General features: G+C 44.2%; 1 protein-coding gene across 5 annotated transcripts in view; it reads left to right on the top strand.

Moving 5' to 3' along the window:
- The window catches only part of Tfcp2 (transcription factor CP2), a 37,101-nt gene that overhangs the window by 15,487 nt on the left and 5,066 nt on the right, over nt 1-16,548 (top strand). For 3 of the 5 annotated variants that reach the window (XM_034517334.2, XM_076912096.1, XM_076912095.1), the window contains exons 4-14: nt 192-268; nt 2,005-2,110; nt 4,796-4,902; nt 6,563-6,715; nt 8,152-8,262; nt 8,514-8,602; nt 11,340-11,388; nt 11,953-12,046; nt 12,946-13,036; nt 13,887-14,020; nt 14,557-14,699. In XM_034517334.2, coding sequence (XP_034373225.1) covers nt 192-268; nt 2,005-2,110; nt 4,796-4,902; nt 6,563-6,715; nt 8,152-8,262; nt 8,514-8,602; nt 11,340-11,388; nt 11,953-12,046; nt 12,946-13,036; nt 13,887-14,020; nt 14,557-14,699 — 1,154 coding nt within the window. The remainder of the gene's footprint in view (nt 1-191; nt 269-2,004; nt 2,111-4,795; nt 4,903-6,562; nt 6,716-8,151; nt 8,263-8,513; nt 8,603-11,339; nt 11,389-11,952; nt 12,047-12,945; nt 13,037-13,886; nt 14,021-14,556; nt 14,700-16,548) is intronic. The other 2 variants (XM_076912097.1, XM_076912098.1) reach the window with 2 other exon arrangements.

Here is a 16,548-nt window from a genome sequence, read left to right as displayed (position 1 = left end):
GTAAAGTGAATTGACAATAACTTAGAAAGTTGTGTCTATTACATGTGATAGGATATGAAAGTGCTCAGCACAGTGCCCAGCTCTGGCTGGTGATAGTATTGTCACCTTATACATTTTGTACTGTATTCTTTCTTCCTGAGTCTAGATAAGTGAGTTGGGATAGGTATAACTTGTAATTATTTCTCTTCTAGGACAGTCTTATGAAATCCGAATGCTAGACAACAGAAAACTGGGAGAGCTTCCAGAAATCAATGGCAAGCTGGTGAAGGTAAAGCAGGCATAGTGTTTTGTAGACTTTAGGAGGGGAGTGGTTTTGGTTTTGGTTTGGTTTGGTTTGGTTTTATTTTTATTTATTTTTTATTTTATTTTATTATTATTATTTTTTTGTTTGTTTTTTGTTTTTCGAGACAGGGTTTCTCTGTGTAGCCCTGGCTGTCCTGGAACTCACTCTGTAGACCAGGCTGGCCTCGAACTCAGAAATCCTCCTGCCTCTGCCTCCCAAGTACTGGGACCACTGCCCCGGCTTTTTTGTTTGTTTGTTTGTTTTGTTTTTTGTTTTATTTTTTTTATTTTTGTTTTTTTCTTGACAAAGTCTTATTAAGCTGGCCTTGAACTCTGTATCCTGCCTCAGTTTAGTAGAGTGTAATGCTGGGATTTCAGAAATGCACCATCATGCATGGCTGTGATTTCTTTTTTTCTGTTTTATGTTTTTTTTGGATCCTTAGAGGCAGAGATTAATGATATATTTTTCTGCCACCATTGCCTGGCAAAGAGACAAACTAATGATCTTTGGGTTCAGTGGAAACCTCGCTGTCCTCCTGGATGTAAATTAATGACGTGGCTGTGCTTGTGTGCACATGCCAAGGCCTGAGTGTGGCAGTCAGAGGACATCTTGAGGGAGTCACTTTTCCTACCAAGTGGGTCGTGTGTGCACGCGCGCGCGTGTTGCTGGGGATCAAAGCCATAGCCTGGTACATGTTGGGCAGGTGCTTTACCACTAGGGTTACATGTAACCCTAGCTGTTAAGTTTCTGGTTCTTTGGATACCTGCTCTTGTAACCAAAGCCAGAAACTATTGTTGATATCTGTCCTTCTGTTTTATTACATCCTGAGTGTAGAAGAGTCAGCAGCAGCTTTTCTGGGGTCTCCTGGGGACACGTGTCTGCTCAGACCTGTGTGGTCTGGTCTGAAGATTTAGGTAGTGTTTCTAGCAGGACAAAAAGAATATTGACTTTGCTAAATTGCATGTACCATCCAGGTCTACCTATCCAGTGAAAGAGACCTCACACTCTTTGTCTATGAAATGAAAAATAACTAGAACAAAACCAAAAACCTCAGCAGCTACTGCTGATGGATAGAGAGGATTTTGTTTCTGTTCTTTGTTGACAGTAAGGATTTGGAGAACTCAAAGAACACTGGGTACAGGGGTTTTAACAGCAGCTGTAAAGGTGGTGGGGAGATGGGCAGCTACCTCACAAAGTGAGAGGAGCGTAAGGACAGTGGCTGGAAGTAGCCTGTGACCCCGGTGTTTATAGGTTGTGCATAGAATTGGCACGTGTGAACATGAAGGGTTACACTGGATTACACGGTGTGCATAGAGTGCCTCTCAAGGCTGGCAGGACGGCTCAACAGGGAAGTGCTGTCTCCAAGAGCACCTTGCGACCCACATGGTGTAAAGAGAAAATCTCTGTGGTGTGCGTGCATTCCTTCCAATAAAGAAGGACATGCAATAAGGCTTACAAAAACAAAAAGTAACCAGACAAATGCCAGGTGGTGGTGGTTCACGCCTTTAATCCTAGTACTGGGGAAGCAGAGGCAGGCAGATCTGTGAATTCGAGGACAGCCAGGACTACACAGAGAAACCTTGTCTCAAAAAAATTAAAGGAAAAAAAGGCACAGAAAATAGTAGATTGTGTCTAGAAAGCAACTATCATTGACTCTGCTAGTTTTAGTTGTCTGGAATGGTTGTCTAGCCATGCGCGGCCTGACACTGTCCTTTCTTTAGAGTATATTCCGTGTCGTGTTCCACGACAGGAGGCTGCAGTACACTGAACACCAGCAGCTGGAGGGCTGGAGGTGGAACCGGCCTGGAGACAGGATTCTTGACATAGGTGAGTCAAGAGAAGCCGGCACCCAGAAAGCACCTTGCCTGTGAGTCCACAGCTGGTTCCCTAATTGGTGTCCCATTTGATTCGTGAGCTTCAGAGGCTGAGTTAGCAGAGACATTGAAGTGGTTGTCCTGAGGTGTAAGAAAACCACCTGTAACAATGCTAAGATTGAAGTAGGATATGAACAGTAAGCTCCAAAGCAGTTCACAAAAAGATTTTGTTTGAACTGTGATAATATAAAATATGTGTTTGTGTATATAGTATAAAACCCATTTTTTTTCCATCTTAAATGACAGTTGAATAATATTAAGTCATTTACTTTGTCTACTCTAAGTAGTGGCTTCATTCCACTTCCCAGCCTCCATTAACCACTCTCCTGCTCTTGTCACTGTCTGCTTGAGGGACTTCATTCAGTGTTTGTCCCGTGACTGGCATCTGTGAGTTAGCATAATGTCTTCTGAGATTCGTTCATGTTGTAGCATATGTCAAAATTTCTTTCCTTCTAAGGCAGAACAGTATTTGGTGCACACCACATTCTGCCTGTTGGGGGATGGGCTAGCTTTGACCATTAGGCTCTTCGGAGCAATGTTCCTGTGAATGTGGATGTGATAGTATTTGTTTGAGTCTCTGCTTTGGTTTCTTACTTGTCCAAAGCAAGATCTCATTCTGTGGCCCAGGCTGGCTGAACTCATGGTGATCTCTTGAGTGCAGCCTGTTGACATGAACCATCACACATGATGCAAGTGCTGGGCCTTGTGCAGTTCCACTGTTAATTTTCAAGAGAGAAACACCTGTAGTCCTTTTCACAGCAGCCTTCACGTTCTCTCCTTATTTGACAGTGTTTGTTCCTTTCTTTGCTGTGGTGCTGGGTGTAGAACCCAGGGTCTTGCATATTAGTCAGGCTCTACAGCTGACTTACAATGGCTTCTACTTTTTTAAGGGTTTATTTTATTATTACTACTATTATTTTTCAAACAGTCTTACTCTGTAGCCCTAACTGGCCTAGAACTTGCCAAGTAGACCAGGCTAGCCTTGAGTTTAGAATAATCTGTCTGACAAGTGCTGGGATTAAAAGTGTGTTCAACCATGCCTAGCTGATTTATTATTTTAATTTAAATTTTTATTATTGTTTTATGTATTTGTTTATTTTATTTTTCTAAGACACAGTCTTACTATGCAGCTCTGGCTGTCCTAGAATCACTTCGTGGAGCAGGCTGGCCTCAATTCACAGAGATCTGTCTTCCTCTGCCTCCTGGGTGCTGACATTAAAAGCGTACACCACCAGACCCAACTTAACTGGGTTTTGTTTTGTTTTATTTTATTTTATGCATATAGGTCTTTTGTCTGCATATATGTCTATGCAAAATATATCTGGTGCCCTGGAGGGCCAGAAGAGGTTTTTGGGTCCCTTGGATTTAGAATTGCAGACTGTTGTAAGCTGCCGTGTAGGTGTTGGGAATTGAAGTAGGGGGCCTTTCTCCTTCCACTCTGGGTTTAGGGATTGAACTCAATAGTCAGGCTTGGTAGTGAGTCCCTTCCTTTCCTGGTTATGCCCTGTGGCCACATAGGACCCACGATAGCAGCCTGACTGGTGTTGAATCCAGTCCTTAGGTTTCTGCCTTGCAAGTGCTGGGACTGCACGCATGTGCCTACATTCCCAGGGTGAGGTTTTCTGCTGCTCGCGGTCTGCAGTTGAGGTATTTATCTCCTTTTTGCTTTACTAAATATTGTTTTCCCTAAGTGATAGGATCTTGGCAAATACAGCATGTGACATGTTCTACAGGTGGTTACTGTTTTCTGTTGACACTAATTTTGCCTGAGAAAACACTGGTTATCACACAGAAATCTAAGGTCTTTATGATATTGACCTTAGGATAACTCCAATACAACCCACAGGCAGCCAGGGCCTCCTTAGTGTGTTCTTGCTTGAATTACTGATGCCAGACAGTAGTGTACTTATGTCACAGGTACATCCATAACACTGCCCAGGCTTATATTCCTAGTTTTTGTTATTATTGTTTGGTTTTGGTTTTCTCTGTATAGCCTTGGCTGTCCTGGAACTGGCTCTATAGACCAGGTTGGCCTAAAACTTAGAGAGATACACTGCTTCTGCCTCCTGAGCGCTGGAATTAAAGGTGTGTGTCAATTTCACCCTCCCTGTATCCCCAGTTTTAATGTTAATAATTGAAAACAGAAAGTGGTATTTGAGTTATGTCATGTGCAGTATAAAACTAGTTTGTGTGTTCCTTTTCAGTATATTTTTTTATTGTGCCACACACATGTTTTCTCTGATTCAATTCCTCCTCTGACCATGATGTCATATTTCCTTTACACAGACACAGTCCTTGTGATGGGCTTTCTGGTAGTAATGCTGAGCAGAACTGGTATAGAAATAGAAGGATTGTGAGTTTGAGGATAGTTTAGGCAATATAGTTAGACCTTGTCTCAAAAAATTTATAATTTTGGTATTATAGCTAGTATATAGACTTAACCCATCACAATCAGTTGCTTTCTTACTTAAAACCATGGTAGCCATGATCATGGTGGCACATGTCTGTAGTCCCAGCTACTCAAGAAGCTAAGGCATTAGGAGAATTACTTGAGCCCAGACATTGCTTTGAGACCCCCATCTTAAAAACAAACAAGGATCCCTGAGGATTGTTGAGTGCTTCCCATTGTATTTCTCAGATATCCCAATGTCTGTGGGTGTAATTGATCCCAGGGCCAATCCTACCCAGCTAAACACAGTGGAGTTCCTGTGGGACCCTGCAAAGAGGACATCTGTGTTTATTCAGGTAAGGCCCTGCAGTTATCACAGCAGTCAGAAAGCTGTAGAGTGCTTCCTTAGCATGCAGGCCTGGATCTGAGCCTTTGTACCCCATAAACCTGGTGTGGTGGTACATACCACAAATCTCAGCACTTGGGGAGTAGGGGCAGAGAGATCAGAGTTACATGGTGCATTCAAGGCAGTCTGAGTTATGTGAGCTGGTTCCTAAAACAAGGAATAAGTATCAGTAAAAAGGAATAAGGTAGATTAAACTTAAAATTGTTTTTGTGCAGGAGGACATGGTAGTGCATGCCTTTAATTCCAGCACTAAGAGATATCTATGAATTCAGGACCAGCCTGGTCTACCTATAGAGCTCCAGGATAGCCAGGGCTACATAGAGAGACCTACATCTCAAAACAAAAAGCAAAGTGTGTGTGTGTGTGTGTGTGTGTGTGTGTGTGTGTGTGTGTGTGTGTTTGTTTCAGAGTCCTCCTGCACAAGTCTACACACTAAACACACTTTCTGTACTGAGCTGTGCCTCTTATTTTTCAGGATTCTAGCCTCTCAAGTTCAGGCTTCTCAATATGAGGAGTTTTGAATTGTTCTTCTAATTTTCCACAGTTTATTTACTTAAATCTCTAAAATGTTTACTGTTGACTGCATATACCAGTCTTTGATCCTAGATAATTTGCCTAACAATTTTAACATGTAAATTGTTCTATTTTTTCCATTGTTAGCCACAAAGTTATTTTGAACATGCATAGACTTAAAGTTTGATTTGTATATGTGATTATGTCCTTTAGACAAACTAACTCCTCAGAATTCTTTATTCCTCCTTTTTGTTGTTGTTGTTTCTTGAGACAGGGTTTCTCTGAGTAGCCCAGTTTCCCGGAACTCAGACCAGCCTACCTCTGCCTCCTGAATGCTGGGATTGAAGGCATAGGCTACCACTGCCCTGTTTATTTGCAATCATTTCAACCAATATTTCATTAGATGTTACCTTTGAAGTTGCCACTATGTTAATACTTTGTATACATGATTTTAAGACTTTGAATAATGTTCCCTTGGAATAGGAACAGTCTTTGAAATATTTATTTTTAGATGATGTGTATGTGTGTTAGAGTATAGGCTTGTACACATGAGTGCAGGTGTCCACGGAGGCCAGAGGCATCTAATCCCAGTGGTTGTGAGCCATCTGCTGTGGGTCCTGGGAACTGAACTTGAATCCTCTGAAAGAACAGTCAGTGCTCTTAACTGCTGAGCGGTCTCTCCAGACCGCAGGAATGGTGTTTGGGGCTTAGAGTGAGTCCAAGCTAGTGGAGGTGGTCAGCTAGACGGAGTTGACTGACCCTCTGGCCTTAGACTTTGGCAGTGACCCAGCAAATCTCCTGTTACACCTCAACTTTCGTATTTGCTGTGTTCTAAGCCTTACTGTGCCTCCTTTTCAAAACTAGAGGAGTTTTCTCAGAGGAGTTAATGCCTTAGATTCTTCATAGCAACCTTTTCCGTGAGACAGGGTCTTTGATAGTTACTAGTTGCTTACATTTGTGAATTGCTATTAGGTCTCCAATTTCCTCCATTAGAGTGTAAGAGATGGAAAGAATTTGAAAGATGTTATAAATGCCTAGAAAAGGTTTTGCCTCTGGTCTGGTTAGTGGCACTGACGCTTGCTGTCACTTCCTTCCAGGTGCACTGCATCAGCACTGAGTTCACTATGAGGAAGCATGGCGGGGAGAAGGGGGTGCCATTCCGAGTGCAGATCGATACCTTCAAGGAGAATGAGAACGGAGAGTACACGGAGCACTTGCACTCAGCCAGCTGCCAGATCAAAGTCTTCAAGGTGTCCTGGGCTGTGTGCTGGCCTTAAACCATTTCTGTGTGTTTGTTTGCATCTCTGTGTAGCCCTGGAACTCACTGTGTAGAACAGGCTAGCCTTGAACTCGGAGATGTACCTGCCTCTGCTGGGATTTAAAGGCATGAGCCACCACCGCCATCTACAAGCTCTTTCTCAGTCATCCTGTTTTTAACATGAGGTGACATGGTAGTGAATCAACTTGTCTGTTTTAATTAAAACTACAAACTGCTTGAGTCAGAGTCAGTAAGACAACCTCTGAAGTACAACTTCATGTTGTAGGGTCTGAAAATTCAAAACAACCCAAGCAGTCACAAGAATTAGGCAGCAAACACTGACTAGTCAGGGCCAACAGCACAGACTCATTCAAAAAACTGCATTTTTGAACGTCCATTTTAGTATTTAAGCAGATGACAAAAAACTAATTCTGCTCAGACCACTACTGATCAGTCAGGGCTGCAGAAGAGACTCGAGCTGAACTGTGACCCCAAATCAGAATGCCTGAAATCCACAAGCATCTGGTGACTTGCCTAGCATTCATGTCTCAACTTGACAACCAGGATGTCTGTCAGTTACCATGTACGGAGAGGTCTTGGGAGCTTAAAACTTTATTTGACCCCTATTTAGAATGGAAATTTTATTCAAAATGGCTTCAGTTTGGTTCCTTCTTACAAATGTAGTTTACCTGGAGTTTGGTGTGTGGGGTAACAAGAACTTGTAAAGTGAATACCAGGCTAAACTGGATTCTTGATATATATTGCAGAAATCATGCAAAATTGTCTGATTAGGTACATTAATAGTTTGTGTTTCTGTTTATTTATTGTTTTTGTTGTTTGGGGGCAGTTGTGAGGCCGTGGCTTAAAAGTAGCCCAGAGCTGCCTCAGACTTACTGAGCAGCCAAGAATGGCCTTGCGCTCCTGATACTTCTGCTTAAGGCGTCTAAGTCCTGGGATTGTCGGCACGAGTCACCACACCTGAGTGTCATGGCTCATGTCTGTGGCTCGGGTCTGTAATCTTAGCACTGGAGACACCGAAGCAAGATCGCTGCAAGGCCCATACCAGTGTGAGCACACCTCAAGTGAGATGAACTGGGGCACACAGCTTTGTTTCAAATGGAAAAGGAAGCTGGGAAGGAGGAAGGGAAGGCGGGGCTCGGGACACTACACCGTATCTCCCTTATTGCTCTTACCGAGTCCCTAACCTCCTTCCAGAGGTCAGCGTTGTCACAGTTTGCTGCATGTGCCCTAGTTCCCTTTGGTTCTTTGAACATGCATCTATAGGCATACATATATTCTCCTTTCTTTGAAACATAAGTGGGTGTATACTCTACAGGTTGTTTTGAGATCCAGAGCGATCTGCCTGCTTCTGGTTCTGGAACACTGGAATCAAAGGTTGAATTTAAAGCAATGTATTTTTCATTTCAGCCTAAAGGTGCAGACAGAAAACAAAAAATAGATAGAGAGAAAATGGAGAAACGGACGCCTCATGAAAAAGAGAAATATCAACCTTCTTATGAGACAACCATACTCACAGAGGTAAAAGGATTTTTCAGTTCATATTTGTATTCTCAGTCATTTATTCATACATTCATTCTGTGGTGCTCAAGGGCAGACTTAGGGCCTTGTGCGTGTTAGACGAGCCTGCTATCGCTGGCCATTCCAGCTTGGTCTGAGCTTGGTTCTGAGCATGTTTTCCTGACTGCAGACAGTAAGCTTGAGTGGCGTGAGAGCGGAGCACTTGACAGAAGCAGTGCTTTCTTGTTGTCTGAGTCTTCCTTTCTTTTCAGTGTTCTCCATGGCCTGAGATCACCTATGTCAACAACTCCCCGTCCCCCGGGTTCAACAGCTCCCATAGCAGTTTCTCTCTCGGGGAAGGGTAAGTCGGGGAAAGCAGGTGGGTTATATTTGTACTAAATATAGGTACTTTTATTACATTTTCATCAGCAAGGTCTTTCCAAAGTAATGCTTCCAATTGGTCAGTCTTTGACCAATGTTTGTGCTGACTGAGGTTTGGACTCTGCTGAAAAAAATGGAGTTTTTATATAAAAACTTTCCCCTTCAGACAGTATCAGGTAGCATCCACCGGTGTCAGGTCCCAGCTCCTGTGGGAGATCTTTAGTGATGAGAGTGGTAGTCTGGGGTCCTGATCCACCGTATTTTGTATGCCGTGTGGTTTTTCATGTTTCATGCTTACCCAGAGAATGGAGACTGGGAACTGGAAGCAGGCTGCACAAGCAGTCAGGGTTTGTTGTTTTTCTTGGTAGGAATACTTGTAGAATATGTAGCAAATGTGCAGCTTGATCTTCAAGTGGGTCCCAAACAACTGGAGCGGGGCTATCCCTACAGCTGCTGCCTGTCTGTGAGATATGTTCTAGCAGGGCTGTCTTGTCTGGCCTCAGTGAGAGAGGAAGCACCTAGCCCCACAGAGACTTGATGTACCAAGGTGGGGGATATTCAGGGGGACCTCCACTCTCTCAGAGAAGAAGGGGGGAAAGGCTGCGGGGGCATGAGCAGGATGTAAAGTGAGATGGGTAGGATTAAATAACAACACTGTAGAGCTCTGAGGTGTGTTCAAGACAGGGTCTTGCTGTGTGTTGCTGTCTAGCATTGAGTTACTGTATAGCAGGGCAGCTCTGAGTTCCCAGCAGTCCTGCAGGCTCCCTAGAGCTGGGAGTTTGTATGTTTGGATAAGGGGTTTTAGTTGTGTTTCTAAATGGCCTTGAACTCCTGGAGCCAGATAGTCTTCCTGCCTCAGGCTCTCAGCTGACTACTGCACTGTATCAGCTGACTACTGCACTGTATCAGCTGACTACTGCACTGTATCAGCTGACTACTGCACTGTATCTGCCCAAAGAAGAGGATTTCTTATTCCTACGGTGATGGAATTGATTTTAAATGTCTGCAGTTAAGGCTTGTGTTTTTCTTTTCTTTTTTTTTTTTTTTTTTTCTCAACTTTTTCTCTCAAAGAAAATAAACATAACTGGTTAGTAGTGCAGGCTTTTAATCCCAGAACTCGAGAAGGAAGCAAAGGCGGGCTGAACTCGAGTTCAAGGCCAGCCTTGTCTACAGATGGAATTCCAAGACAACTAAGGCTACACGAGAATGGTGTCGCCGGGAAACTGAACAGAGGGGGGTGGGAAGGCAGAAAACTAGCTGGGTGTGGTGGTGCAAGCCTTTAATCCCAGAACTTGGGATGCAGAGGCAGGAGGATCTCTGAGTTTGAGGCCATCCAGGGCTCTGTTATTCGGGGAAACCCTAGCTTTAGAATCCAACCAAAAACAAACAAAAAAACAAAAACAAACAAAAAAAACAAAATAAAAGAAGTTTTAAGAAAAATGGAAAATGTGGAGATAAATGTTGAATCGCATATTAGCACTAGTTTTCAATCGACTTTGAGAGTAATGGTTAGAGAGCTAGAACTATGGTTCCTTGGGTAAGATCATGATAACCAGTGTTTGCATGCCAGTAGCCATAAAATACAGCGAACATCTCACAAGCTACTGTAACTCGGGCTCCAAGGCATCCAATGCTCTCTTCTGGCCTCCACATTTAGGTATATATATGCTGACACATATCATTGAATACTCTCTCTCTCAGACAGACAGACAGACAGACAGACAGACAAGCTAAGTAAGTAAATCTGAAATAAATTGGGCTGGCAGGATAGCCAGAGGGTAAAGTGCTGGTCTCTTAAGTTTGGTTCCCCAGAGCCCATGTAAGGGTGGAAGGAGACTTGTCCACACCTGCACACACCTGTGAATTTACGTACAACAATAATAAATCAATTTTAAAACATACACATGGGCTGGAGAGATGGCTCAGCAGCTCAGAGCAGTGGCTGCTCTTCTGAATGACCCAGTTCAGTTCTCAGCACCAGATGGCAGCTCACAAAATAGTAGTTTTTCAGAACTGTGTGGCGCAGGGGTATTGCAGTTGCTAGCACATGCTAGAAAAGAACTGGGTTCAGTTCCCGGGACAGCAAAATAGGAGCTTTTTGTTGTTTGTTTGTCTTTGGTTTTTTGAGACAAGATCCTGTTATGTAGCCATGACTGTCCTGGAACTGACTGTATAGACCAGGCGGGCTTCGAACTCAAGAGACCCACCTGCCTCTGCCTCCCAAAGTGCTGATAAGAAAGGTGTGGGCCACTGTGCTCGGCCCGATATATGATCATAGTCTATATGCATAACTACTGATGTTTAATATAAGAGTGATATATACTAGGACTTTTTATATTCCAGTACTTTTTTTCTTTTTGAACTTAGAGCCTTATGCATCCTAGGCAAATGCTTTATGCTAAACTATATTTCTATCCCCTGCAGGTATTTATTATGCCATAATTTATTCTATTGGTTTCTATTTACTGAAATTTTGATATTTTTTCCTAGTTTCCCCAGTCATAAAAAATGTTTCAAATGATATAGTTTCTTTCCTTCCCTGAAGTTTCTAAGTTAATTAGCACACAGCTTAAGTATTGGGTCAAAGAAGAGTGTTCTCAGACACAAGTAGAGATTCTCTGAGCTCTCCTACTTGAGAGTTGTTGTGACAGTGAATCATGAAGTGATGTACACAGAGTGCCATGGACTCACCTTTCATCTTCACTGTCTCTCCTTAGAAACGGCTCGCCCAACCACCAGCCAGAGCCACCTCCTCCAGTCACGGACGTAAGTCTAAAGCCAATGTCGGTTATTTGTAGTGTGTAGACTGTTGTGGTGACTGAGTCTGTCACATGCTGTCTACTCACTTCACAAATGCTTCCTGACTTTCACCTCTGACCTGAGATGGACTAGGGACTAGAAACAGCAGGACCGTGAGGTGTTTGGTTTCTTGTTTATTGGCTTCACTATGCAGCTTCGGCTGGCTTAGGATGAACTGAGGAGTTACCCACCCCCACCTTGCCAGTACTGGGTTCCAGGCATAGGCAGCTTCAGCTGGCTGCTTCTCCTCTGTCTTTCTGAGGCTCTCATCTTGTTGTCCCAGCTTATGTAGTGTGGTTTCTCACATACCTGCCACTACCCGATCCTATTTCTTTTCCCCCGAATAGAAATAACGTTCAGTCAGATAGTGAAGTATCTCTTGTGGTTGGAGAAGACCCTGTGTGATAGAAACAGTTCGAAGTCACTAGCCAGTGTGACTGTAGGGTGTGGAAGGAAGTGTTTGGTTGTGTGTTTTCTAATGAGGTAGCAGATGAGACTATTCAGATACCAAAGAGTGCATTCTTCTTTCAGAACCTCTTGCCAACAACCACGCCCCAGGAAGCCCAACAGTGGCTGCACCGAAACCGGTTTTCCACATTCACGAGGCTTTTCACCAACTTCTCAGGTTAGATTACCTTTTCCTTCGGCCTTCTCCAGCATGGGGTGTTCATGTCATCTCAGGTCCTCTTGGTGTCCCATATGGGATATATCCAGGAGTTCTCAGTTTTTTCTGATAAAAGGAATTTCATAAAACACTTGAGACTTTTTAGCCAGCTGTAATGGTACTGTGAGTCCTTAAAACAAAGCAGCTTTTAGTTGGAACTCAGTTAAACTTGAAAGTGTTTATTCTGTATAGCACTCTTAAAATGTGGTGTCTCACACCCAAAATCCCAGCACTCAGGAGGCAGAGGCAGTCAGATCTCTATGAGTTCAGGTCCAACCTGGTCTGTAGTGAGTTCCAGGATGGCCTAACCCTGGAAACAGACAGACATCTTTCATCTGGTACTTTATCAAGAAACAAATAGACTGACACCCCCCCCCCAATACCACTGTACATATTGTTTGCACAATCTGCTTTTGTGCAGCCTTCTGTGAACATCTGTGTGGGAACACATAGTTGATAAGATGTTCTGAGTTGACTCTTTCATCATCTGTGTAACAGAAAAGTCCAGTCAGAAGGAGACACACTAGATGAGCACACACAGAAGTGTGTATGGTAAGACTAGAGCGGGCTGTTGTGAGCCTGTCGGATTGTGGAAATGTATTTCAGACAGGGCTGGAACTGGCCTGCTTAGTACAGTCAGGCTGAAAGCCTATGGCTAGGTGGACATATAGGTAACTGATGAGAATCAGACAGAGGTGAGGCAGAGGCCAGGCCACAAAGGCATTACCTGCTGTTGACATAACAGACTGTAGACTGTGACGTGAGTGACCTGCAGCTCATGAGGTGATGACTGTAACATCCTGAGGTGACTTGGGGTGTTTTTGCCATATCACTAACCTGTGTCTCTCTGTCTATCCCAGGGGCAGATTTGCTAAAACTAACTAGAGATGACGTGATCCAGATCTGTGGCCCTGCAGACGGAATCAGACTCTTCAATGCACTGAAAGGCCGGTGTGTGCTTACTGTCAGATGCCAATGAGAACGGATTTTAAATGAGTTTACATTTGGGAGTTTGTCACAGTACTCTGCACAAATAAGTGTGTCTTGTCAAGACATTAAAAGAGAAATTTTAACCACTGGGTAAAGACATAATGGTGACGAAAAGTACTAACTCTCAGAAGTTGTTCTTTGACCTCTACATGTACACTGATATGTGCCCCTCCTACATACACAGACACACACAGACACGCACACAGATACAGACGCACAGACACACACAGACATGCACATAGCGCATGCATATCAGAGATGGAATTCAAGTGGCGAGAGCCTTTACCAGCTGAGCTATCTTGCCTACTATGTAGTAATATTTGTAAATAAACAGCATATCTAGAACCTGACCCTCATATAAAAGTTACTCTTGCATCTTGGATATTTCTGTTACTTCAAAGCCCACAACCTCAGATGACTGTAGGAGCTACATGGCCATGTAAAGGATCAACGAAGTCTAGAGTTCAGTGAAGTCTTGGGAAAACGAGGACCCTGAATTACAGGTCTAAGCGAGCAGCAGTGTTCTCATACCCTCTCCCCTTCCTCTTTAAGTGCTTAGAATGGAACCCAGGGCCTTGAGTTTGCCAGGCCAACAGTCTGCTACTCGGCCCCGCCCCGGCTCCGCCCCAGCCCCACATATGACTTTGTGAAAAGCCTGAGTTAGAAGCTTAATGGCACCTCCTGTTGTATTGAATCATCTTAAACAGTAAAGCCACCGCTGAGAGATAAGGAAACACGTAAATTGCTTTTGGCCCAAGCATTAATAGATTTCACTTGTGTAAAGCTGATGGTCCTTCTCTTCTCCACATAGGATGGTGCGTCCAAGGCTAACCATTTATGTCTGTCAGGAGTCGCTGCAGTTGAGGGAGCAGCAGCAGCAGCAGCAGCCACAGCCGCAGCCACAACAGAAGCAGGAGGATGGAGATTCAAATGGTACTTTCTTCGGTAGGTTGTCCTGGGCAAAGCAGGAAGGAAGGAGAAGAGGTGACTCTTGGCAGGTGTGAGAGTGCAGGCAGCACAGCGGTGTTAGCAGGTGTGAGAGTGCAGGCAGCACAGCGGCGTTAGCAGGTGTGAGAGTGCAGGCAGCACAGCGGTGTTAGCAGGTGTGAGAGTGCAGGCAGCACAGCGGTGTTAGCAGGTGTGAGAGTGCAGGCAGCACAGCGGTGTTAGCAGGTGTGAGAGTGCAGGCAGCACAGCGGCGTTAGCTGGAGTTCTGCTGGTGTCAGTTGAGCTCTGATCCGCACATGTTATTCACAGTGCTTTCTCTATGCTCAACTTACTAAAACCAGTAATGTCCACAGTGCTGTAGATTTTCATGTCCTCTCCAGCGTTTAGAAGGGGGAGTGACCAAGCCTGTGGAGTTCATAGGGAGAAAGGCTGAAGCAGAGCCTGCAGCCAGGTGCTGTGATCGGAGTCTCTAGAGATGAGCTGAGCCTGCACTGCGGACACCTTCGCACTGACTGCTGTGCTTTCTTTTGCAGTGTACCACGCTATCTATCTAGAAGAGCTGACAGCTGTTGAGTTAACAGAGAAAATCGCTCAGCTTTTCAGTATTTCTCCTCAGCAGATCAGCCAGCTTTACAAGCAGGGGCCGACCGGGATCCATGTGCTCATCAGCGACGAGGTTGGTCCTCCGTCCATTGCGTGAGCCCCATGGCTGGTTAGCACCTGTGGCAGAGTGAGCGGCACTGCCAGGCTGGGCTCTGTGTCTGCACAGAGGTTTGCCTGTTGTAAACATCCTTTAACAGCTGGGTCAGTGCTCTTGCTGTTTTGACCTGACTGACCCTGAACTTTTGGGTTCACATGATCGTCCTGCCTCAGCACCCTGCCTGGGTAGGGCAGCCGGGACTGTTGACATGAACCACTATGTCTGGCTTAGATTTTGTTGCTTGCTTACTGACTTAATAGTTTTTAAAATTTAATATAAAGTTGGAGTGGTAATGCACCCCTGTATTTCTAGCACAGAGTTTAGGCAAGATCATGAATTCAGGTTCATCTCTGGGTATGTTGTAAGTTCAAGGTCCACATAGCCTATGTGAGATGGTGTCCAAAAAAAAAAAAAAAACAAAGCCAAAAATGGGAGAGGGAGAGGTGGCTCACAATTATGAGTGCTTGCTGCACAAGATGAGGACCAGCATTCAGATCCTAGACCCCATGATTTTCAATTTAAAAAGGATGTGGTCCCCACATGCCTGTGGCCCCAGCACAGGAGGTCACTGGAGCCTGAACTCTTCCAGCCTGGCTGGTGGGGCTGGATCAGGAAATGAGACACCTGCTTTAAAGACAAGGTGGGAAGCCATGGAGCAAACCTGATAATAAGTTTCACATGGCCTCTCTCTGTATGATTATATACTCATACATGTGTATGTGCACATATGTACGCCTCATACCTAGGGCACACGGGCACACACACACAAAACTATATGTATCTTTTGCATGTTTTTAGTTTTAAATTTGAACAATTGTAAAAATTTTTGCACTTGAAAAATATAAAAACTCTAATTTCTATACACATGCGCACGCACACGCACACGCACACGCACACACACACACACACACACACACGAACTAGATAAGCTGGGAGAGATGATGCTTCTTACAATCCCAGCATGTGGAGGAAGGCAGGAGTGGCATCCCTGGGTGTGACCCAAACATTTGTTTTCTTGTTTTTTCCCAGTCCTGGAACTGAAATCAAGTTACAAGAGTGAGTTAGGAGCTAGAGAGCTGGTTCAGTGGGTAAGACCACTGGCTGCCTTTCCAGAGGACCTAAGTTTGGTCCCAGCAACTACGTGGTGGCTCACAGACACCCATGATTTCTTCTTCTAACCTTCATGGCACTGGCAGCACATGACATAGAAGTACATGGCGGCAAAGCATTCATACACAGAAAATAAATCTAAAAAAATGGCTTACTGAGTTACTACAATTACTCACTTTTAAAATTCAAGTGTGCTTCATGTATGCATATGTGCATACAGGCCTGTCCCCTTCCATGCATGTGCATGTGGAGACCAGGGGGTCACTGGCATGTTCTACTGTGCTCGGGTTTTTATGTGGGTGCTAGGAGTCTAAACTCTGGCTCTTACTCAAGCACAACCAGCATTTTACCCCGACTTGGCTATCTCTCTTGCCCCTTGGCTGTCTTTATGGGCTATACATTTTTGAGACAGGGTGTCTAGAGCCAAACCCCCTGTATAATGAGGATGACCAATGACGTGTGTGTGTGTGTGTGTGTGTGTGTGTGTATGTGTATATGTGTGTGTTCTCTCTGTATTTTACAGGTAGATTTGAGTCCCTGATAGTGGCAGGAACTAAACTTGGGTCCTTTGGAAGAACAGCAAGCACCCTTAACCACTGTCTAGCCCCTCCCATAGTGTTTTGGGTTTTTTTTGTTTGTTTATTTGTTTGTTTTTTGTTTGTTTGGGTTTTTTTTTTTTTTGGTTTTTCGAGACAGGGTTTCTCTGTGTAGTCCT

The sequence above is a fragment of the Arvicanthis niloticus genome, chromosome 13, assembly GCF_011762505.2.
Source record: "Arvicanthis niloticus isolate mArvNil1 chromosome 13, mArvNil1.pat.X, whole genome shotgun sequence".
Lineage (NCBI taxonomy): Eukaryota > Metazoa > Chordata > Mammalia > Rodentia > Muridae > Arvicanthis > Arvicanthis niloticus.
The sequence above is the reverse complement of the archived record's forward strand: the minus strand, read 5'-3'. Positions and strand labels throughout refer to the sequence as shown.